Source organism: Podarcis erhardii, assembly GCF_964252035.2.
Source record: "Podarcis erhardii genome assembly, chromosome: 2".
NCBI lineage: Eukaryota > Metazoa > Chordata > Lepidosauria > Squamata > Lacertidae > Podarcis > Podarcis erhardii.
The window spans coordinates 21,927,639-21,950,681 of NC_138498.1; the positions used below are offsets into that span (position 1 = coordinate 21,927,639).

Here is a 23,043-nt window from a genome sequence, read left to right on the forward strand (position 1 = left end):
AGATTGGGAAACAAGAAACAAGCTTGTCAAAGCCTCTATGAAACATTGGGCAATAGATACAGGACATAATATAGATTTTAATCTCTGGGGGAAACTTTGGAAAATCCGCCTGAAGTTTACAGTATGTTATTCCTTGGAAGGAGAACTACCTGAAAATGATATACAGATGGTATCTAACTCCCGAGTAGACTTGCTAAGATCTATAAAACTGACTGATGCGTGCTGGAGATGCAATGAGACTGAGGGTACATTCTATCATACGTGGTAGACCTGTAAAAGAGAACAGTGGTACCTCCAGTTGCGAACTTAATCTGTTCCGGAGGTCCGTTCGTACAGTGGTGCCCCGCAAGACGAATGCCTCGCTAAACGAAAAACCCGCAAGACGAAAGGGTTTTCCGATTTTTTAGCGGCTTCGCAAGACGAATTTCCCTATGGGCTTGCTTCACAAGACGAAAGCCCATAGGGAAATCTCCGGGGACAGCGGAGAAGCGCAGCGCGTCTTCTCCTCTGTTCCCGGACCTGTCCTGAAGGCTTGCGGTGAGAGGTCCGGGAACAGAGGAGAAGGCGCGCAGCGCCTCTCCTCTGTTCCCGGGGCTTGCAGTGGGAGGAGGGTTTTTCTTCCCCACCGCCAACATTCAGAAGGCTGTACTGAAGGCTGGTGGTGGGAGGAAAAGCCCTTCTCCCCCGCCAGCCTTCAGAAGAGTTCCCCGCAGGGCTCTCCAAGCTGCGGATAGCAGCCTGCTGCCCCTATCCGCAGCTTGGAGAGCCCTGCGGGGAAGTCCTGCAGGGCTCCCCAAGCTGCAGATGTCTGCCCCGCGCAAGGGGCGCTCTGCTTCAGAGCGCGGGGCAGCAGGCTGCTATCCGCAGCTTGGAGAGCCCTGCGGGGAAGTCCTGCAGGGCTCCCCAAGCTGCGAATGTCTGCCCCGCGCGAGGGGCGCTCGCGCGGGGCAGCAGGCTGCTATCCGCAGCTTGGAGAGCCCTGCGGGGAAGTCCTGCAGGGCTCCCCAAGCTGCAGATGTCTGCCCCGCGCAAGGGGCGCTCTGCTTAAGAGCGCCCCTCACGCGGGGCAGCAGGCTGCTATCCGCAGCTTGGAGAGCCCTGCGGGGAAGTCCTGCAGGGCTCCCCAAGCTGCAAATGTCTGCCCCGCACGAGGGGCGCTCTGCTTCAGAGCGTCCCTCGCACCGGGCAGCAGGCTGCTATCCGCAGCCTAGGCAGCCCTGCAGGAACTCTTCTGAAGGCTGGCGGCGGGAGAAGGGCTTCCCCCCCCCCAGCCTTCAGTCCTTCTCCCCCCCCCCCCAGCCTTCAGAAGAGGTCCGGGGACAGACTGTCCCCGGACCTGGTCTGAAGGCGGTCTCCCTAGGAACGCATTAATTGATTTTCAATGCATTCCTATGGGAAACCGTGCTTCGCAAGACGAAAAACTCGCAAGAAGAAAAAACTTGTGGAACGAATTAATTTCGTCTTGCGAGGCACCACTGTAACTGGAAACCGCTCATAACATGAGGTGCGCTTTTCCTAATGGCGCCTCCCGCTGCTGTTGCGCCGCCGGAGTGCAATTTCCGCTCACATCCCGGGGCAAAGTTCGCAAGAAGGGGCATCTACTTCCGGGTTAGTGGAGTACGTAACCCAAAGAATTCATAAGGGGGACAGTTCGCAACATGAGGTATCACTGTATTGGGAAATAATTCATAGCTAACTGAAAAAAAATGTTTAAAAGTACCTTTCCAAAAAAAACCAAACAACACCAGAGTGCTTTTCGTTGGGGATAATTCAGATGGAAATTCCCATGTGTCAAAAAAGGTTATTTATGTATGCCACTACTGCGGCCCGTGGTTTGTTATCCCTAAAAATGAAAAACGAGCAAAGTCCCAACTAAAGACTTTAAGCTGATAGGTCTGCAAGCTGCACCTATTCCAACATATAGAATAAGAGAACCAGAAGAACATATGTTTAAAGAAAATTGGAAAATATTTATTGAATATATGGGGGGAAATTGTGTACATATGAAAACTCTGGCAGCAATAAGATAAATTCAACAGTGTAAATAAGTTTTGATGGATGCAATAATGGAATACTGAATGGTTTAGTTTATATAAAATATGCAGGGATTTATGTTACGTAAAATGAACCACAGAAAGAGAAGAAGGGAAGTCACTGTTGTTTAAATGAATACAGTGGTATTTCTGGTTATGAACTTAATTCGTTCCGGAGGTCTGTTCTTAACCTGAAACTGTTCTTAACATGAGGTACCACTTTAGCTAATGGGGCCTCCTGCTGCCGCTGCGCGATTTCTGTTCTCATCCTGAGGTAAAGTTCTTAACCCAAGGTACTACTTCCGGGTTAGCAGAGTTTGTAACCCGAAGTGTTTGTAACCTGAGGCGCCACTGTATTCTAAAATGTAAAACAGAAAATTTAATAAACAATTATGGGGGTGGGGAAGGAAAAGGCCTTCCTCGCCCCTGAGGTCATCTAGGAGCACCCTCAGCCTGTGAACCTGTTCGGTCAGAGGGAGTAGCATGTCGCTCAAAGCAGCCCGTGGACCAAATGATCCAAACTGGCTAACTGCCCACCCACAGCGCTTCCACCTTGGCAGGATTCAGACCCTGTTGCTGGCGATCACGCAGCCCACCTCTGAGTCTAGGCACTGGTCCAGACCTCGCATGACCTCTCTTGATTCGGATGTGGCAAAGAAATTTATTCCTACTCCTTATTTACTTGCCCCTGTGATTGAGTTTGTTGGATCGTTAAACCTCCTATTTGTGGCCAAACGTTTTCAAATTGATTTACTAAAAAAAAAAAAAAAAAAAAAAAAAGTCAATTAAGATTACAGGAATTCATTCATTTCCTGCCCAACCCCTACATCCCCCACCCCAAATCTCCCACCCTTCCTTCCTTAACTTCCCCCCTTCTCCAGTGACACAATGCTTTTGCACTGGTAGTTATGCCCTCCCCTTGTTTGCCTCAAGTTTCTCCTGATTCAGCCTTGTGTCAATGTTCTGCTCTCACTACTTCTTCTCCAGTGTTTTCCAATAACTCGTCATCCTCGCCTTCTCCATCTAACTCAGGCTTCCTCAACCTCGGCCCTCCAGATGTTTTGAGACTACAATTCCCATCCTCCCTGACCACTGGTCCTGTTAGCTAGGGATCATGGGAGTTGTAGGCCAAAAACATATGGAGGGCCAAGGTTGAGGAAGTCTGCATTAGGCATTTGTAGTTTGCTTAGCATTTCCACACTCAAACCCTGAAATAATTGGATCTGATCTCTGCCATAGTGTACACATCCCATCTGACACACATTGTTTAAAATGGTATCTTTTGTCCAGCTACAGATGAACGGTTCATTTGCATTTATTGGACAAACCTGGAATACTTTAGTCGAAAGCAGTGTCCTGGTGGAAATCTGCTAAATGTCAAGGAAAATCGACCTATGGCAACTGATATCAGCAGTGTTATTTTTGCCAATTTTCCTTAAAAAATAGCTTTTAAATTTTTAAAACATTTTTAAAACAATAAATTTTATTTTTGAATTTTCTATTTTACATTATCAAACAAATTAAATACATAGACATATAATCCCTTTTGACTTCCTCCCCCCCAATGTGGACTTTAATATAATGATTTCCCCCTCTGCACCTCTTTTATAATTCCATTCTCATAAATCCTTTGTCAATCCATAGTTCAAATTTTTACTACAAGTTTTATGTCAATCCTACCAATGTACGTAATTGTACAAATGTGATCAGTGGTTGGCCTCCACCTTTCGTCCATGCCTTCATTCCTCAAATTCCCTCCATGAGAAAGTTAGGCTAAGGATCAGCCCTACATCTCCCAGTGAAGACAGAGGCAAGTTATCCGTTCAGCCCAGGGCTGGTCCAATACTTTTTGGCACCTGAGCCCCACCCCAGCCAGGGAAGAAAGAGCGTGTGAAGTGCTACATCAGGAACATGGAAGGAATAAATATATCCACCAGAAAGAGGAGGAGACTAGCAGCATCAATGTTTTAAGCATAATCTTCAAATTCTTCAGGAAAAACCTGTATTGCATCCCTTCCAACATTTATCTGATTAAAATAAAATGTCCTATTCCTCCATAATAATCATTTTATTACTTGCACCCCTCCCATCTGACTGTGCTGCCCCAACATATGTTATATATATATATATATATATATATATAAAGTTAAATATATATTATATATATTTAACATATATAAAGCATAATTAAACATTAAACATTAAAAAACTTCCCTATACAGGGCTGCTTTCAGATGTTTTCTAAAGGTTGTATAGTTATTTATCTCCTTGGCTCAGGGGTCGCATAACTCCATACCCTCTAATCTTTATCTGATGCAAATAGGGATGTCCTAAAACCACAGAGCCTAGGGCTTGCCAATCAGGAGGTCAGTGGTTCAAATCCCCGCGATGGGGTGAGCTCCCGTTGTTCGGTCCCTGCTCCTGCCAACCTAGCAGTTCGAAAGCACGTCAAAGTGCAAGTAGATAAATAGGTACCGCTCCAGCGGGAAGGTAAACGGCGTTTCCGTGCGCTGCTCTGGTTCACCAGAAGTGGCTTAGTCATGCTGGCCACATGACCCAGAAGATGTATGCTGGCTCCCTTGGCCAGTAAAGCGAGATGAGCACCGCAACCCCAGAGTCGGCCACGACTGGACTTAACGGTCAGGGGTCCTTTACCTTTAAGGAAAAGTGAGACATTCCAGGATCAAATCAGAAACCACTTCTGTAAATTCACAACTATCCCTGGAAAATAGAGACACATGGAGGGTCTGCTAATGTTATGGTTTTCCAAACAGCTTATGGAGAAATCTAATGCTCTTGATTTCCCCATTCAGCTTCCTTTTTACTAAACCCCTCATTTTTGTCTAGTCAAATGTGATTTTTATACTTCCTGGGCAATTATCCCCTCATGTATACATTGAGTTGAACAACACTTGCATCCCACTGACTGCATCCTAGGGTAGAGTCATTTAGGGTAGAAATTTTACTTCTTTGTCATGCCTGGAACACACATCTACCCAATCTCATAGCCTCCAACATTTCTCTCATGAAAATCAGGACGTCCTCTTCAATAATAATAATAATAATAATAATAATAATACCTAACCCATTTGACTGGGTTGCCCCAGCCACTCTGGGCGCCTTCTAACATATATATATAAACTTTAAACAATAAAGTATAGTTACTGATCTCCTTGGCTTGGGGGTCGCATAACTCCATACACTCCAACATTTCTCTAATGAAAATAGGGACGTCTTAAGGAAAAGCGGGACATTCCAGGACCAAATCAGAAACCAGGACGGCTTCTGTAAATCCAGGATTGTCCCTGGAAAATAGGCTCTGCAGTCTATGTAAAGGAAGGGAAGATGGATGTAAGAAGGAGCAAGCAAAGAGGCAGCTGTTAAAAATATAATCTAACCAGACATAGCCAACCCCACATATGGCTAACTGGAGTCCGTCCAATGATGCTTTTGTATTTATGCAGATACAGCTGCAGCAGAAGCTGAAGGAGGCAGCAGTCATTAATGTAATCCATTCAGATTCACCCTTGCTGGAGTATCCTGCTGTCTGGAAGAAACCATTTGGCAGGAGCTTGCTTTCTCATGCAGAGGCGGCTAAATTCCGAGTTGCAGACTTAGCAACCTGCACCCATCCATTTATTCCACTGCTTGTTGGGGCTAGAACAAGCGCTGCAAAGGACAGACTGGAAGCTTACTGGCAAAGGACAAAAATAAAGCAGAACTGTTTTGACACTCAGGAGTCCTGCAGGCCTCATTCCTAACCTACAAACTCATTGATGTACTTTTGTAGCAATACAGAAAAGACTGCTGTACAATCTACAGAGCAGCAGTGTACAGCTCCAAAAGCATATTTTGGAAATGCAGGTTTTAATTCCAGCTCGATCACGGCATGTAATAAACACTTGTACTTTCTCATTCTAATATGCAACTTCTGTATGTAGTTAGTCATCAGCTTCTGAGACAGCCTTCAGAACCGATCTCAGCACATCTTCTTTGCTCCATTTCCCCACTTTTTCTAGAGTCACCTTTTACCCATTTTTATTTGATTCGTTTTTCTATTTTTTTAATTTTTTTTTATAAACTTTTTATTGCATTTTCAATTTACAAGATCAGAAATATAGAGACTTAGAAAAGAAAAAAAGAAAGAACAAACAAAAAAAAAACAGAAAAAGAAATAATCCAACTTTCAAATACATTTTTACATTACTAACTGGACTTCCCCACATCTCCCTCACCCTGCGTTCTTTACAATAAAACATATCAGCAAATTATTACCTTATTTCGTACCTTATTTATATCTTTCAAAATATTATACTTCTAAATCTAAAGTTCCTTTTATCAACCATTTATACCTTAAAATGATACATAAAAAGAAAAAAAAACTTTAAATTTCAGCTTTTTCTTACTTATAACTTAGTCTTTTGTTTTCTCAGTCTAGTTGCAGGAGCTAGAGTTTCCAAATCATGCAGGTTCTTAACATTCATACAACTTATAATGTTTTTGTAAATAGTCCTTAAATTTTTTCCAGTCCTCTTCCATTGTTTCTTCTCCCAAATCTCGGATTCTGCCCGTCATTTCAGCCAGTTCCATATAGTCCATCAATTGCGTCTGCCACTCTTCCAGCGTGGGGAGATCTTGTATCTTCCAATATTTTGCTATGAGTATTCTTGCTGCTGTAGTTGCATACATAAAAAAAGTTCTATCCTTCTTTAACACCTTTTGGTCCACAATGCCCAGGAGGAAGGCCTCTGGTTTCTTAGGAAAGGTGTACCTAAACACCTTTTTTAACTCATTATAGATCATTTCCCAGTAGGCCTTCACTTTTGGACAAGTCCACCAAAGGTGAAAGAATGTCCCTTCAGCCCCCTTACATTTCCAACATTTATTATCAGACCGATGATATATTTTGGCAAGTTTAACTGGGGTCATGTACCACCTATATATCATTTTCATAATATTTTCCTTCAGGGCATTACATGCCGTGAATTTCATTCCAGTGGTCCATAACCTTTCCCAGTCTTCAAACATAATGTTGTATCCAATATCTTGAGCCCATTTTATCATGGCTGATTTGACTGTCTCATCCTGAGTGTTCCATTTAAGCAGCAAGTTATACATTCTCGAGAGTACCTTGGTCTTAGGTTCTAACAGTTCTGTCTCTAATTTCGATTTTTCCACCTGGAATCCAATTTTTTTATCCAACTTAAAAACCTCTTGAATTTGGGCATAATGAAACCAGTCTTGCACCCTATTCTTTAATTTTTCAAAGCTCTGCAGCCTCTAGTTGTCTCCATTTTTTTCTATTATTTCCCAGTATTTCGGCCATCCGGCCTCCATATTGGGTCTTTTTCGAACCTTGGCCTCCACTGGTGATAACCATCTCGGGGTCTTACCTTCTAATAAGTCTTTATTTTTTGTCCAGACCATAAATATAGCTTTCCTGACAATATGGCTTTTAAACATTTTATGAACCTTTACCTTGTCGTACCATAAATATGCATGCCATCCAAAAGCGTTATTATACCCTTCCAGATCTAGGACATCAGTGTTCTCAAGAAGTAACCAATCTTTCATCCAGCAGAAAGCCGCAGCTTCATAATATAACCTTAAATCTGGCAGGGCAAACCCCCCCCTCTCTTTTGCATCAGTTAGTATTTTAAATTTTATTCGGGGCTTTCTGCCCTGCCAGACAAACCTAGAAATATCCTTCTGCCACTTCCCAAAACATTCCACTCTGTCCACGATCTGTAGGGTCTGAAACAAAAATAACATCTTCGGCCAAAAATAACATCTTTCTAGGGTGGCTGGTGTCTTTATAGCAACAGGGCATAGCCCGGGAGTTAAATGCTAGCGACTGAGATTTATCTCCCATCTACTCACCAAGATTAAGTTCTGTATCTTGTAGCCCTGGCAGGGCTTACTTTGCCAACAGAAAGAGCTTGTGTACAGCTTTATTACCTCCACTGAACGAAACAGGCATGCAAAATAAAACCCATGTGCTACTGTAGTGGGAGGGGAGATGGCATGTTGCCCATGCACCTCCTTATGAAACAGCCAGGGCCGTCTTACCCATAGGCGCTAGGGGTGCATGACACCCAGGTGCCAGGCTCCCAGGGGAGTAACCAAACAAACCCCTGTGTTGCAAAGAGAACGTCAGCAATGTCTAGGGAACACGATGACCATATAGATATGTAATAGACAATCTTTACAGAATTGCTTCAAACCGTAACAAGTACAAAATGAAATCTTTAGTCTCAAAGTCTCTGAAAATCTTTAAATGAAGCGAGGTGCCAAACTTTGTATGATGAAAGACAAGCTGTGAAGTTTTGTGTATTCAGCAATTATGATGTCCAACACTGAACAGTGATTCCGGATATTGACTACTGTTTCGTAGAATTCTTCATCAGCATGGTTGGAGGATATAGAATTCCTTTATAAACTGAAAATAAAATTTTACAGATGACCATATTTGCTCCAGTGTGCTCCAGTGGTGAAATGTTAGAACCATCAAAAAGGTGGTCAAAATATCACAAACCTTACCACCACCCAAATGCTGCAAAACCGGTGTATCTAGATATAATGAGATTCAAATTTGCCCTTTCACAGAGAGTTGTAGCGCCTCCCTCCAATTTAATAAAGATTGCAGTGAAGGCCAAGCAATCTGTTTGCAGACCTTCTGGTGCATTTCGTTACAAAGGCAACGCTTACAAATCCATAAAGCCACATAATGTAAAGAAAGGTCAAGAATATCTATGGGGCTTGTTGCATTGGGGGTGGTCAATCTTAGTAACCAGTCAAAAGTTAAGGAGAACATGGACTAAGGTCAAAGGTCCATCCTATTTCTCTTTGCTAGTCAATATACAGTGGGACGCGGGTGGCGCTATGGGTTAAACCACAGAGCCTAGGACTTGCCAATCATAAGGTCGGCAGTTCAAATCCCCGCGACGGGGTGAGCTCCCGTTGCTTGGTCCCTGCTTCTGCCAACATAGCAGTTCGAAAGCATGTCAAAGTGCAAGTAGATGAATAGGTACAGCTCCAGCGGGAAAGTAAACGGCGTTTCCGTGCGCTGTTCTGGTTTGCCAGAAGCGGCTTAGTCATGCTGGCCACATGACCCGGAAGCTGTACACCGGCTCCCTTGGCCAATAAAGCGAGATGAGCACTGCAACCCCAGAGTCGGTCATGACTGGACCTAATGGTCAGAGGTCCCTTTACGTTTACCTTTATACAGTGGTACCTCGAGTTAAGAATGTAATTTGTTCCGGAGGTCCGTTCTTAACCTGAAACTGTTCTTAACTTGAAGCACCACTTTAGCTAATGGGGCCTCCTGCTGCCGCCGCCTGATTTCTGTTCTCATCCTGAAGCAAAGTTCTTAATCTGAGGTAATATTTCTGGGTTAGCAGAGTCTGTAACCTGGGGCGTCTGTAACCTGAGGTACCACTGTAATTTCTTTGATACCATTTTAAAGATGTTACTTTGGAGCAGGCCAGAGGAATCTTGTTGATGGAATGGCCAAGTTTCTCAGTATCAAATCCATAAGCAGGAAAGTGGAGTCATATGCCCCAGCAGGAGAAAAGATTTTACAACAGAATTGCTAAAGTGCTGCAAATATATAGGTCAGTGCCCTTGCATGCTTCAGTGCACAGCAAATGCCTGTGTTGTCCTGGTGCAAAGACATTCAAGCTTTGCCAACCCTAAGAGCCTGGCCAGTCCAGCTCCACTCATTCACAAAGCATGTTCTCAGCTGAAATCATCTATAGCAGGACCGAGTCCTACAAACCCTTTATGCAACTCTAAAGGACAGGGCACAGACACATGGTCTCCAATGCTGAATCTTGGACCCAGGTCTACAACTCAGAAGGACAGGGCACGGTTTGTTCTATAAAGAAAGAAACAAGACTGCTTTCAACCAAATGTTTCTTTTTAATGAGTCTAACACAATGGGCAGCAGAAGGCATCCAGAAGGAGACAGGAGCGAGAAGTAGAAAACAAACGGATACAAACAGAAATCAGTATTCTTCGCCCTCGTCATCCCCATCGGCACTGTCTGCCCCAACCTCCTCGTAATCCTTCTCTAGGGCAGCCATGTCCTCCCGGGCCTCCGAGAACTCGCCTTCCTCCATCCCTTCCCCAACGTACCAGTGGACAAAGGCACGCTTGGCATACATCAGGTCAAACTTGTGGTCCAGGCGAGCCCAGGCCTCAGCAATGGCTGTGGTGTTGCTCAGCATGCAGACGGCACGCTGCACTTTGGCCAGGTCGCCCCCGGGGACCACCGTGGGGGGCTGGTAGTTGATACCAACCTTGAAACCAGTGGGGCACCAGTCCACAAACTGGATGCTACGTTTGGTCTTGATGGTGGCAATAGCAGCATTGACGTCTTTGGGGACGACGTCCCCACGGTACAACAGGCAGCAGGCCATGTATTTACCATGACGTGGGTCACATTTCACCATCTGGTTGGCCGGCTCAAAGCAAGCGTTGGTGATCTCTGCTACTGTCAGCTGTTCATGGTAAGCTTTCTCAGCTGAGATGACTGGGGCGTAGGTGGCCAGGGGGAAGTGGATTCGGGGATAGGGCACCAGATTGGTCTGGAATTCTGTGAGGTCTACATTCAGGGCCCCGTCAAATCGCAGGGAGGCCGTGATGGAGGACACAATCTGGCTGATAAGGCGGTTGAGGTTGGTGTAAGTGGGACGCTCAATGTCCAGGTTCCTGCGGCAAATGTCATAGATGGCCTCATTGTCTACCATGAAGGCGCAGTCGGAGTGCTCCAGGGTGGTGTGGGTGGTCAGGATGGAGTTGTAGGGCTCGACGACAGCTGTGGAGACTTGGGGAGCTGGGTAGATGGAGAACTCTAGCTTGGACTTCTTGCCATAGTCAACAGACAGGCGCTCCATCAGCAAGGAGGTGAACCCAGAGCCAGTGCCCCCACCAAAGCTGTGGAAGACCAGGAAGCCCTGGAGACCTGTGCACTGGTCGGCCTGTTGGAACGAGAGAGGTTTAAAAGACCCCAGCTCAAAAGTTTAATTCAGCTTTAACATAAAGTGAAACCTGCAACAAAACATTGCAGTGGGAGGAGTGGGGGGGGGTGTTTCAGGATCCCCCTTTGCTATTCCATTCCTCTCTCCCCTCTGATTTTGCATTTTCTCCTCATTCTAGCATCTAGAATTCTATGGACTCTCAGTCCTCACTTATTGTGCTGTTTTTATGACATTAACTGCTCTGAGCCCGGCCTCAGCCAGGGAGGGTGGGATACAAATAAATTATTATTATTATTATTATTATTATTATTATTATTATTATTAGTTTTGGAGGGTCCCCATTTGTTCTTCTTTTAAAGGATTTTGTCTATTCCCGCAAAGCTGGCTCTTGACACGGGCAGTGCTTTTTCTTGCTACAACCATGCTCACAGAGGAAACGAGAAGGAACATATTAAAGAAATGTCCTTTCTCCATTTATAATGGGTGTTTTTGTGAAATGTCTTTCCTGTTGTGTTTAGTAGCCCCTGAATACTTCCTTCCCCCAGTCCCACGGGCAGCAGACATCTACTCACCAGCTTCCGTATTCTGTCAAGGACCAGGTCAATGATCTCCTTGCCGATGGTGTAGTGGCCCCTGGCATAATTGTTGGCAGCATCCTCCTTGCCAGTGATGAGTTGCTCAGGGTGGAAGAGCTGGCGGTAGGTGCCAGTGCGCACCTCATCTGTGGAGAGAAGTGATCCCGAGTGAAATGGTATTTAAGACCATCTGCCCTTGGGGAATCATATTTGTTGTACACCAGGACAAATACATGCCTAAGGCTTCTGAGGAGATTTGGGCGGCATGCCCACCATATAGGTAAAGCACATGACTTCTCCCAAGGAATCCTGGGAACTGTAGTTTGTCAAGGGTGCTGGGGATGTTGGCTCAGTGAGGGGGAAACTACAGCTGCTATGATTCTTGTGGGTGGGGAAGAGAATGGGCTTTAAATACATGGTAATTTAAATGTCTCCACCCCTATCGTTCAGCCCAGACACTGAGGTCCAGCTCCGAGGGCCTTCTGGCAGTTCCCTGCCTGCGAGATGTGAGGTTACAGGGAACCAGGCAGAGGGCCTTCTCAGTAGTGGCACCCGCCCTGTGGAATGTCCTCCCATCAGATGCCAAGGAAATAAACAACTATCTGACTTTTAGAAGAAGACATCTGAAGGCAGCCCTGTTTAGGGAAGTTTAGGGAAGTTTTTAATGTTTGATCTTTCATTGTGTTTTCAATATCAGAGTGGCTGGGGAGGCCCGACTAGATGGGCGGGGTATAAGTAATATTATATTATATTATATTATATTATATTATATTATATTATATTATATTATATTATATTATATTATATTATAATTATTATTATTATTATTATTATTAGACATCCCTATTTTCGAATCCTCGCGACGGGGTGAGCTCCCATTGCTTGGTCCCTGCTCCTGCCAACCTAGCAGTTCGAAGTGTCAAACTGCAAGTAGATAAATAGGTACCACTCTGGCAAGAAGGTAAATGGCATTTCCCGGCGCTGCTCTGGTTCACCAGAAGCGGCTTAGTCATGCTGGCCACATGACCCAGAAGCTGTCTGCGGACAAACACTGGCTCCCTCGGCCAATAAAGCGAGATGAGCACTGCAACCCCAGAGTCAGTTGCGACCGGACCTAATGGTCAGGGGTCCCTTTACCTTTTTACCTTTATTTTCACTGGAGAAATGTTGGAGGGTATGTAAGCTACAGCCCCACCTGTAGCCTGTCTTGTTTGTATGCTCACCAATCACAGTTGGCTCCAAGTCTATGAAAACGGCCCTGGGCACATGCTTTCCAGCTCCCGTCTCACTGAAGAAAGTGTTGAAGGAGTCGTCTCCTCCCCCAATGGTCTTGTCACTGGGCATCTGCCCATCAGGCTGGATGCCATGCTCAAGACAGTAGAGCTCCCAGCAGGCATTGCCAATCTGGACTCCGGCTTGGCCAACGTGGACAGAGATGCACTCGCGCTGTGAAAAGAAGCAGCTATAGTAGTAGCTCCAGCAGAAATACAGCTCTCAGGGAGGTTTCGGCTGAAGGACCGGTCACCACTTGACAATTTCCCCACGTGTCAATCAATTACCACCTGTTCCCATGCAAATTCAAGTTTGTGAAATTAAGCGTGACCTGTTCTTAGAAAACATTAACCATTCCCCCCTCCCCTCCGTGGGCAAGGTACGCTTCAGCAGCTTAAACTCATGTGCAAGTCAACCTGTAACTACTTATCCACTAATTCACAGGGTGACTTTGGGCCGCTAATTGCAGCAGCCTCGTTTATCTTCTACTTCAGAAGTGGAGGCGTTTGACTTGCCTCCAGAACTGCAGAGATGAAAGAGCAGTTCTCACAAAGGCACTAGCCACTGTTTCTGAGCAAATCTTTGCCAGTTAGCTGCTTAGTTGGGCTGCCATCTTTCTAAAAGTAAAAACCAGGACATCCCAAAGGTTGTTGAGTTTTGAGTTTTTTTTACAAAAACACCAACAGTCTTGCCTAAGATCCAGGACAAAGCGCCGACCGACATCAATTCCCCCGCCCCCAACATCAATTCCATCTTTGAAATCCCAATAATGTTACAAGTGTAAAATACATTGCAAGTGTCAGGTCTTTTGCTACTTGTAATGTGGCAGATATTACGGACAAAATGGAGAGATAGAAAATATGGATTATGAAATAATATGCAGTTGAAAAGGTTAACAATTGGACCCATGGAGGGGAAGGTGGAAAATTCTAAATATGGATATGTATTTTATATTGTTATAATTCTATATTTGTAAAACCAAATAAACTTTATTTCAATAAAAGAAGTCCTGATAATGTCCTGGTTACTAACAGGCTGTTGTGTAATTTCCATGCAACAGAACAGTCCATTCATAAACCCCTATCATTAAGGAAGTCTTCTTGCCCCTTTAGAATTGAAATGCATGTTATTAGAAACTGTATGCTTACTGATGACTTGTAGAATATTCTGAAGACTCGACAGCACGAAAGCAAAGGCAGCCACAATTCATTGACTTAGAAACAGGATATGTGAAAAATACACTCCTCTTTTAATAAGTGAGATGTTGATATTTGGAGTTCTTTTCAGTAGGGTTGCCATATTTCAAAAAAGAGCTTTTTCTTTCTTTCTTTTTTGGAAACCCCCAAAGCTGTTGAGCTTTCCCCCCCAAGATCCAGGACAAAGCACCACATCTCGGAAATTCTCCCTAGAAATATGGCAGCCCTATTTTCAGAAGAGTTAAGTTCTCACTTTATGCTTCTGTTTGACCATTGGTAACAGATACATGTCTTGTAACAGCTTTTTCAGCTAACGGCATCTGCCCATCTGAAGAGAACTCAAAATGGAATTCCTGCAGCTTCAGCTGATATGCCTTGCCTTTCACCTTTGAAACAGGAAGACTTTCCCATCTCCACAAACATTCCAGATTAGAATGTTGCCCCTTTCTTGGTGCCTGAATAGCAGTCTACTGGATGAGCAATATTAGCAGTGCTCATTCCAAGTACAGTGGTACCTCGGGTTACATATGCTTCAGGTTACATACGCTTCAGGTTACAGACTCCGCTAACCCAGAAATAGTACCTCAGGTTAAGAACTTTGCTTCAGGATGAGAACAGAAATTGTGTTACGGTGGCATGGCGGCAGCAGGAGGCCCCATTAGCTAAAGTAGTGCTTCAGGTTAAGAACAGTTTCAGGTTAAGAACGGACCTCTGGAATGAATTAAGTACTTAACCCAAGGTAACACTGTATTCTTTAATCCTCAAATCTGGAGTTCTTCACCATACAGACTCGTGGTATAACTAGTCAGAGGAATTGGTTAGGGTGAATTTCATTTCTGAAGGCCATTTTGAAGACATTAATCCTACTTAGAGGTTTAAATGGGCAGCAGAACTTCAATGAGCTCAGCAGTTTGTAAAAAAATTTTTTAGCAAAATGTATCTACTACTTGACTTTTAAAAGAAACACATCAAATTGGTTCATAGAACCTCAAAGCAGTTTACACAGCTGGCCTTTGTGTTTAGGGGTAAGTATGCCCCAATTAATCCTTTGGACCCCATATGACTAGCATCCACAGTCTATATTTGGTCTTTCAAGGGAAAGGTACAAACCTCAAGACAACCAGCAGTAAAGTTTTTGCAACAGATTGTTTAAAAGAAAAAGAACTTATCAGAGGCATTCTGTGCTTTTGCTGAAGACAAGAATTTCAAGGCTATACTAACCCTTATCCTGGAATCCTTCTCGCTTAATAATCCCATGTAAATATGCACAAGATGGCAGTTTTAACTCCAGAGGAATGCAGTGGACGTCACTCAAGGAGACATTAAGTAGGATTGTGTAGCCAGTGTGAGAAACAAAATGGATAGGTCAAAGGAAATTCAACTATGGTAGCAATTTGTGAATTGTTCATGCAAAGCAGAACATGCTTTGCATTCTGTCCTTGTTTGAAGACAATGTGCCTCTATTTCCCGGCCTTAAAAGCTTAGAAGGTTCATAAGTAACGTTCTAGCCCATGGGTAGGCAAACTAAGGCCCGGGGGCCGGATCCAGCCCAATCACCTTCTAAATCTGGCCTGCGGATGGTCCGGGAATCAGCGTGTTTTTACATGAGTAGAATGTGTGCTTTTATTTAAAATGCATCTCTGGGTTATTTGTGGGGCATAGGAATTTGTTCTTTTCTCCCCAAAAATATAGTCCAGCCCCCCCCCCACAAGGTCTGAGGGACAGTGGACTGGCCCCCTGCTGAAGAAGTTTGCTAGCCCCTGTTCTAGCCAGTACAGTGGTACCTCAGGTTAGGTACTTAATTCGTTCCAGAGGTCCATTCTTAACCTGAAACTGTTCTTAACCTGAAGCACCACTTTAGCTAATGGGGCCTCCCGCTGTTGCCGCACCGCCGGAGCATGATTTCTGTTCTCATCCTGAAGCAAAGTTCTTAACCTGAGGTACTATTTCTGGGTTAGCGGAGTCTGTAACCTGAAGCGTATGTAACCTGAGGTACCACTGTAATGCATATGGAGAGTCTGTACTTATTGAAGGTACTCTGTCCATTATAATCTGTCTCCCTGCCTGATATTCTTCAACTAGGCTGGTGCTGCTTAAGGAGGAACAAGATGTTTGCATTTATATATCAAACTTCCATGTAGTAGGCATTTCCTTGTAGAAAAGACTGGTCAAGTGAACAAGCAGTGCCTGGAAGCATGAAACCTAATACAGTGGTACCTCAGTTGATGAACTTAATCTGTTCTGGAAGTCCATTCATAAACCAAAGTGTTCTTAAACCGAGGTGAGCTTTCCCTACTGAGGCATCCCGCCACCGGTGCCCTTCCACCGTTTGGCTTCCATGGCAAAGTTTGCTAACCAGAACACCTACAGTGGTACCTTGGGTTACAGACACCTCAGGTTACAAACACTTCCGGTTGCAGATTCTGCTAACCCGGAAGTAGTACCTCAGGTTAAGAATTTTGCTTCAGGATAAGAACAGAAATCGAGCAGCGGCGGCAGGCCCCATTAGCTAAAGTGGTAGCTCAGGTTAAGAACGGTTTTAGGTTAAGAACAGACCTCCAGAACGAATTAAGTTCATAACCAGAGGTACCACTGTACTTCCGGTTTTGCAGAGATCGTTTACCCAATAGTTCGTGAACAGGGCTGTTCGTAGACCGAGGTACCGCTGTATACAGTTGCAACAGTCTTGCCCCTTCTTAGACACCACTACTCGAATATGCAGACACAGAGATGAATGAACAAGTGACTGTCCTGATCAAAGAGTACACTGGAGTGTCTCCAGATAGAATTATGTTTACAAGACTCCTATGGTCCCTTTAAGTGTATTGTCAGGGGTAGGCCTAAGTTCCAGCCCTTCTGCACTGCCCCCCCCATCTTCTGCCCCTTCCCCAACCTGTCTAAAATCTTAATTTTAAACTGTTTGGACTTTGAGACTGCTGGGCATGCTTCACAGCACCATGCAGTAACCTGTGATCTTAATTTGCCCCCAAACAAAAACTTGCATCTATTTATGAATAACAATTGGCATGTGCAATTGCAAGCAAATTTATGCCTTGGGATTTGCCCTGAATCTCTCAGGGCAATGCCCTAGTCCTTCATATATCTCAGCTGCTAGTTGTTGGAAGTCCATTGTTCACATATTTTACATGGGCAGCTTTGAAATCTCATTACTTGTTCGGATCATTCATGTACATCCCTAGAGTAGCGAAGTGTTTGCAGCTCAACAAAAGGCCAGGCTAAGTTGTTGCTATGTCACTGAACATCCCAGGCATTTGGAAACTATGGCTGGGTAGGTCTCAGCAATGGTTAAAAGTGCAGACCCCTTAATACAGAGGAGTCCCTAGCAGAAACAGCCGTGGAGATAGTTGTTTAACTAGTCCTATAATAAGATAAGAGGGACGCAGGTGGAGCTGTGGGTTAAACCACAGAGCCTGGGACTTGCCGATCAGAAGGTCAGCGGTTTGAATCCCCGCAACGGGGTGAGCTCCCGTTGCTCGGTCCCTGCTCCTGCCAACCTAGCAGTTCGAAAGCACGTCAAAGTGCAAGTAGATAAATAGGTACCACTCCAGCGGGAAGGTAAACGGCATTTCCGTGCGCTGCTCTGGTTCGCCAGAAGCGGCTTAGTCATGCTGGCCACATGACCCGGAAGCTGTACGCCGGCTCCCTCGGCCAGTAAAGCCAGATGAGCACCGCAACCTCAGGGTCGTCCATGACTGGACCTAATGGTCAGGGGTCCCTTTACCTTTACAATAAGATAAGAAGCCAAAGATAAAATGGCTTCTAGCATAGTAATGGGGGCACACACAAAAAAACACTAACAAGGGGATGTGGCTGCAGGTCATTAGTCGGCAATGGAGATTTGGAATCTGGTGATTTTTGGAAACCAGCGTGGACCGCGGAGAGGAAGATGAGGAGCAAATTGTACTCTGTTTTGGACTAGCTCACCAGACCTTAAGAGCTCCAATTTCCAAGACTCATTTCCTCAAGTGCAGCACCAGGAAGTCTCTTTAGACATTCCTACAGTGCTTGAAGGGACGCAGGTGGCGCTGTGCTCTAAACCACAGAGCCTAGGACTTGCCGATCAGAAGGTCAGCGGTTCGAATCCCTGCGACGGGGTGAGCTCCCATTGCTCGGTCCCTGCTCCTGCCAACCTAGCAGTTCGAAAGCATGTCAAAGTGCAAGTAGATAAATAGGTACCACTCCGGCGGGAAGGTAAACGGCGTTTCCATGCGCTGCTCTGGTTCGCCAGAAGCAGCTTAGTCATGCTGGCCACATGACTTGGAAGCTGTCTGCGGACAAACACCGGATCCCTCGGCCAGTAAAGCAAGATGAGTGCCGCAACCTCAGAGTCGTCTGCAACTGGACTTAACGGTCAGGGGCCCTTTACCTATACCTTTACCTTTACCTTTACAGTGCTTGAATAGTCTAGTCCTGTGGTAGCATATTACACTGATCCTGGTCCGACTGCACTGGCTACCAATGAGATTCTGGGCCCAATTCAAAGTGCTGGTTTCGACCTATAAAGCCTTAAATGGCTCAGGACCACAATACCTCAAGGCCCGCCTCTTTCCATATGAACCTACCTGGACCTGAGATCATCTTCTGAGGCCCTTCTTTGTATGCCTCCTCGAGAGATCTAGAGCAGGGGTCAGCAAACTTTTTCAGCAGGGGGCCGGTCCACTGTCCCTCAGACCTTGTGGGGGACCAGACTATATTTTGAGGGGGGGGGGAGAACAAATTCCTATTCCCCCACAAATAACCCAGAGATGCATTTTAAATAAAAGGACACATTCTACTAATGTAAAAACACACTGATTTCCAGACCATCCGCAGGCCGGATTGAGAAGGTGACTGGGCCGGATCCAGCCCCTGGGCCTTAGTTTGCCTACCCATGATCTAGAGCAGCAATTCTCAACCTGCAGGTCCCCAGATGTTGTTGGACTACAACTCCCATCATCCCTGAACTCTGGCCTTGTTAGCTAGGCGTGATGGGAGTTGTAGTTCAAAAACATCTGGGCACCCACAGGTTGAGAACTGCTGATCTAGAGGGTGGCAACACAAGAACAGACCTTCTCCGCAGTGGCTCCCCATTTGTGGAATGCTCTCCCCAGGGAAGTTCACCTGGCACCTTCATAAAACGTTCCTTTTTAACCAGGCCTTTGATTTATTTGATTGACATCCTTTGCCCTTTTAAAATGTGGGTTTTTGGGTGGGAGGGGGTTATTGGGTTGTTATTTTTATTTTGATTATATATTCTGTGGTTTTACATTTTTTATTTTGTTCTGTGAACTGCCCTGAGACCTCCGTGTATACGGCGGTATATAAATTCAATAAATAAATAAATACCTAACATATCCCAATATCACTGGAGTGCAACTCCCATCCATGATGAATGGCCTTGCTGGCTGGAGCTGATGGAAACAGGTGAGTCACCCAGTAACCCATCTGGACTCCAAAATACACTTTATTGGATATTTGTATATTTCTTTTTCTTTATTAAATTCATATACTGCCCTTCATCTGAAGATCACAGGGCAGTTTACAGCAGAAAGATACAAAAGGAAAACACAAAATACATATAAATGACAAAAAAAACCTCCTAAAACGACACTTGGTTGTGTTTAGTCTAATTTCACAGAAAGAGAAATTTTCCCATCATATCTGGACAAACAATTAATTACAGACTATTTAAATGTAATAACTGAGTTGAAACAGCAAAGAGATAGTGGGAAATCAATAAAACTAATAAGGGACTCAAACTAATATGAAGGTAATTTCTTCTTTTAATTTTGTGTATGGATTATTCAAGTTATGGTTTGTACTCCTTAAATAATGTTGTTGACAAAGATTTTTCTGTCTTGTTTTCCCCCGTTTTTTCTGTTCGCAAGCTGAGTTTTTTAAATCTTTTTTCAATGTTTCGCATTATATCCTTTTGTGTTGCTATCTTACGTATCTTTTATTTACTGTTTTTTGTAAACTTTGGAAATGTATTGAAATAAAAAATTAAAAATAAACAAATGACCAAAAAAAACCAATAACACCCACTCACAAACAAATGCTATAATTTATTTATTACATTAATGGCTATCCCTGCCATCAACTATATTCTAAGATTAACTGTGTTACATTTATGGCACCTTCAATTTGAGCCTGTTCTGCTTCCATTCTTTTAATAATATGCACAGGGAGATGCCCGACTGTAACAGCCACAATGCAGGCCCTCTGCTCAGAGCTCTTCCCTTGATAAAAAAAGAAAAAAGGCAAGGCCTGAATATTATAGGGGAGCTCGAGTTCAAGGGAGTCGTGGTTCCTAGTCTGTAATGCTTGCTTCCTCAGGAGTGCCCATCTTCTAATCTAGATGCTAATGGGTAGATGTTTCGAAACCAACTATTTTGAATTCCTGACTAGATTAGGCTTGCTGTAGCTGGTTGTTTGCAGTGGAGGCAGTATTCAGCAACAGCTGAAAACAGAAGAGAAGGCTACCCACACGACAGATCCAAAGCAGGGTGGGGCTTACCTGCCCCCACCCCGAATATTTTATTGAAGTTGGCATCCCTGCTTCAGACGTATATAAACTTTATGAAGTAAATAAATAACTACTTGCTGAGCAGCCTCATACATTTTTTATTGACGCTGCAACTGCATCTTGAGTGCTTTTCGATTATAAAAATTCTACCTTCCATTGTCCTTACTTGACTCTGGCTGTACGTGCCACATCTTCCAGCACATGTTAAAAGAAGTTTCGTCCTTTTCACCAGCAGCTGGGCATCATGCAATGCCGCAGAAAGCCCCTTAGAATAATAATTTATTATTTGTACCCCACCCATCTGGCTGGGTTTCCCCAGCCACTCTGGGCGGCTTCCAACAAAGATTAAAAATACATCAAAATGTCACACATTAAAAACTTCCCTGAAGTTTTCTAAATGCCAGGTAGTTGTTTATCTCTTTGACATATGATAGGAGGGCGTTCCACAGGGTGGGCGCCACTACCGAGAAGGCCCTCTGCCTGGTTTCCTGTAGCTTTGCTTCTCACAGTGAGGGAACCGCCAGAAGGCCCTCAGTGCTGGACCTCAGTGTCCGGGCTGTACGAAGGGGGTGGAGACGCTCCTTCAGGTATACTGGGCTGAGGCCGTTTAGGGCATCTCTTTGCAAGAGCAGCTGGCAAGTCCAAACTTGGCCACTTTCGCTTTCAAGATGCTACCCAAGCTCAAAGGAGCTTGCCTTTTAAGTCTTACCCAAACAGCTTAGGCTGGCACTTTTGCAATGGGCATTTGGAAACAGAGCGGTTTTTAGAGAGCTGTGATTTGGAGAAGCTCTCTGGTTAACAGCACTTCCTTCTTTTAACCAATAGCCAAAATAAGCAAGCACAAGTTTGGTTCTTCGACAGGCCTCTTCCACCACATTCTCGGCACCCTGCTTGTGTAGATCTTTTGAACCCTGATGCGTTAAGCGTCTTAGCATGCCGTGTCCAAAGTCAAGAAGGGAGATGGTGCCAGGAAGCTGTCATTCTGAGCTTAAGAGGGTCACGTCCTGCCGCTGAGCATTGCAAATGCAAGATAACCGCACAGTCTGGAGGATTTGGGAAAGAGCTTATTTGCAGATCCACGGAGACCCATTTCTCAGAATGAGTAAAGGAAGGCTTCTAGCAACCCCTCCCTGTTTCTCGCACATACTATTATCCTCCTGGGCCTGTCTTGTTGCTCCTTGACTACCCATGAATCCTGCTTCTGGCTTATCTCCTACCAGGCTCTACAGAGCTGCAAGAGAGCAACAAATACACTCCAAGCCCTCTCCCCCAGGATTATCAGTATCCAGCGCCTGACTCAGGCAGAGAAGGCACCTCATGTCAGCTAAATCGAGATTCAGAAAAGTTCCCCAGAGCCGGGTTCGCCCATTGGGTGGGAGTGGATGTCTATTATTATTATTATTATTATTATTATTATTATTATTATTATAATACATGAGGAAGCTGGGAACAGAGCTGCGCATCCTGCCCACATACCTAAACCTCAGAGCATTATTTTGCTCACCCCACCCCTGGCCTGCGGGAAAGAGCCTGGATGCGGCTCCTCAAGACATCAGCCCAGCAGACACGTGTCTGCGCGTTACGAGTAGCACGTCCTGCACGCAAGTGCTCTTCCCTCGATTTTTTTTTTTTTGCTTCCCTAAGCGCTGCGCCCCATCGCAGGAGTCAGAGAAACGCTCCAGCGCAGCCGATGCCCAGGAAAGACTAGCCAGGGGCCATCTCCCGAGTGGAAGGGAAGGGCGACTCGACGCCACCCCACCCCATGCACACGAGATCTCAACCTGGCGCCCTTCAGCCGCACCCATGACCGGCTTACCTGCTACACACGTGTTCCGGGAGACCCAGCTGGCTGCCAACACGCGCAGGACACGGTGCCAACGCCCTGGAGTGCCCGAGCACCCACAAAATTCCCCACGAAGGGGCCAGGCACCCACAAACTTCGGGGCCAGGGCTGTGCACGCTGCATGGCACCCACGGGCCCAGCTGACACTCCCGGGACACAGTCCTGCGCGCCTTCCCAAGACCCACGAGGAAACACGCATGGCGCTTTAACCAGCCTTGTTTTCCCTTTCCCAAGGCACCAAAATCCCCAGAACCGAAGCCGAGGTGAGGCTACAGGAGCATCCGACCCACGACTTACCATGTTTCCCGGCAGGCAGGATAGAGACCAAACAGATAAAGGAGAAAGAGAAGGCTGAGAAACGGGATGAGCTCCGCCTTTCTCACGAATCGACCCGTTCAGGGAGTCGCCAGTGAGCAAAAACTTCTTCCCAACTTTAGCACTTGGGCGGGGGCGGGGGCTTTTACTTTTATAAGGCGTGAGTGACGTAGGCAACGGGGGCGGGGCTTCGTGGCTGGAACAGAAGGGGAGAGAGGGAGGCGCACCGCCCCCGCTCTGACCCCTGATTGGCACAACGAGCGAGCGCAGAAGTCGAACCCAGAGCTTGACCCGAGCTAAAG

General features: G+C 45.3%; 2 protein-coding genes and 1 long non-coding RNA gene across 3 annotated transcripts in view; 1 reads left to right on the forward strand and 2 right to left on the reverse strand.

Moving 5' to 3' along the window:
- Positions 1-23,043, forward strand: part of LOC309334973 (tubulin alpha-1A chain) — a 94,873-nt gene that overhangs the window by 12,780 nt on the left and 59,050 nt on the right. The gene's annotated exons all lie outside the window — the stretch shown is intronic.
- LOC309335146 overlaps positions 1,286-23,043 on the reverse strand; it is a 101,805-nt gene continuing 80,047 nt past the window's right edge. The window contains exon 3 of the long non-coding RNA XR_014153394.1: positions 1,286-1,481. This is a non-coding gene — a long non-coding RNA (uncharacterized lncRNA). The remainder of the gene's footprint in view (positions 1,482-23,043) is intronic.
- LOC309334977 (tubulin alpha-1C chain) lies at positions 9,934-22,877 on the reverse strand. The gene is made up of 4 exons (XM_081849816.1): positions 22,724-22,877; positions 12,813-13,035; positions 11,587-11,735; positions 9,934-11,014 (listed from the first exon to the last, which is right to left on the reverse strand). The coding sequence occupies exons 1-4, from the start codon at positions 22,724-22,726 to the stop codon at positions 10,040-10,042; spliced, it is 1,350 nt and encodes a 449-aa protein (XP_081705942.1). The 5' UTR covers positions 22,727-22,877; the 3' UTR covers positions 9,934-10,039.

Excerpts from the sequence above, each read along its gene's own strand:
- LOC309334977 (XM_081849816.1), bottom strand. Across the intron at positions 11,736-12,812 it reads CTTGGAGCCAACTGTGATTG|ATGAGGTGCGCACTGGCACC; the intron begins GTGAGCATACAA and ends TTCTCTCCACAG. Across the intron at positions 11,015-11,586 it reads TTGACAGAATACGGAAGCTG|GCCGACCAGTGCACAGGTCT; the intron begins GTGAGTAGATGT and ends TCGTTCCAACAG.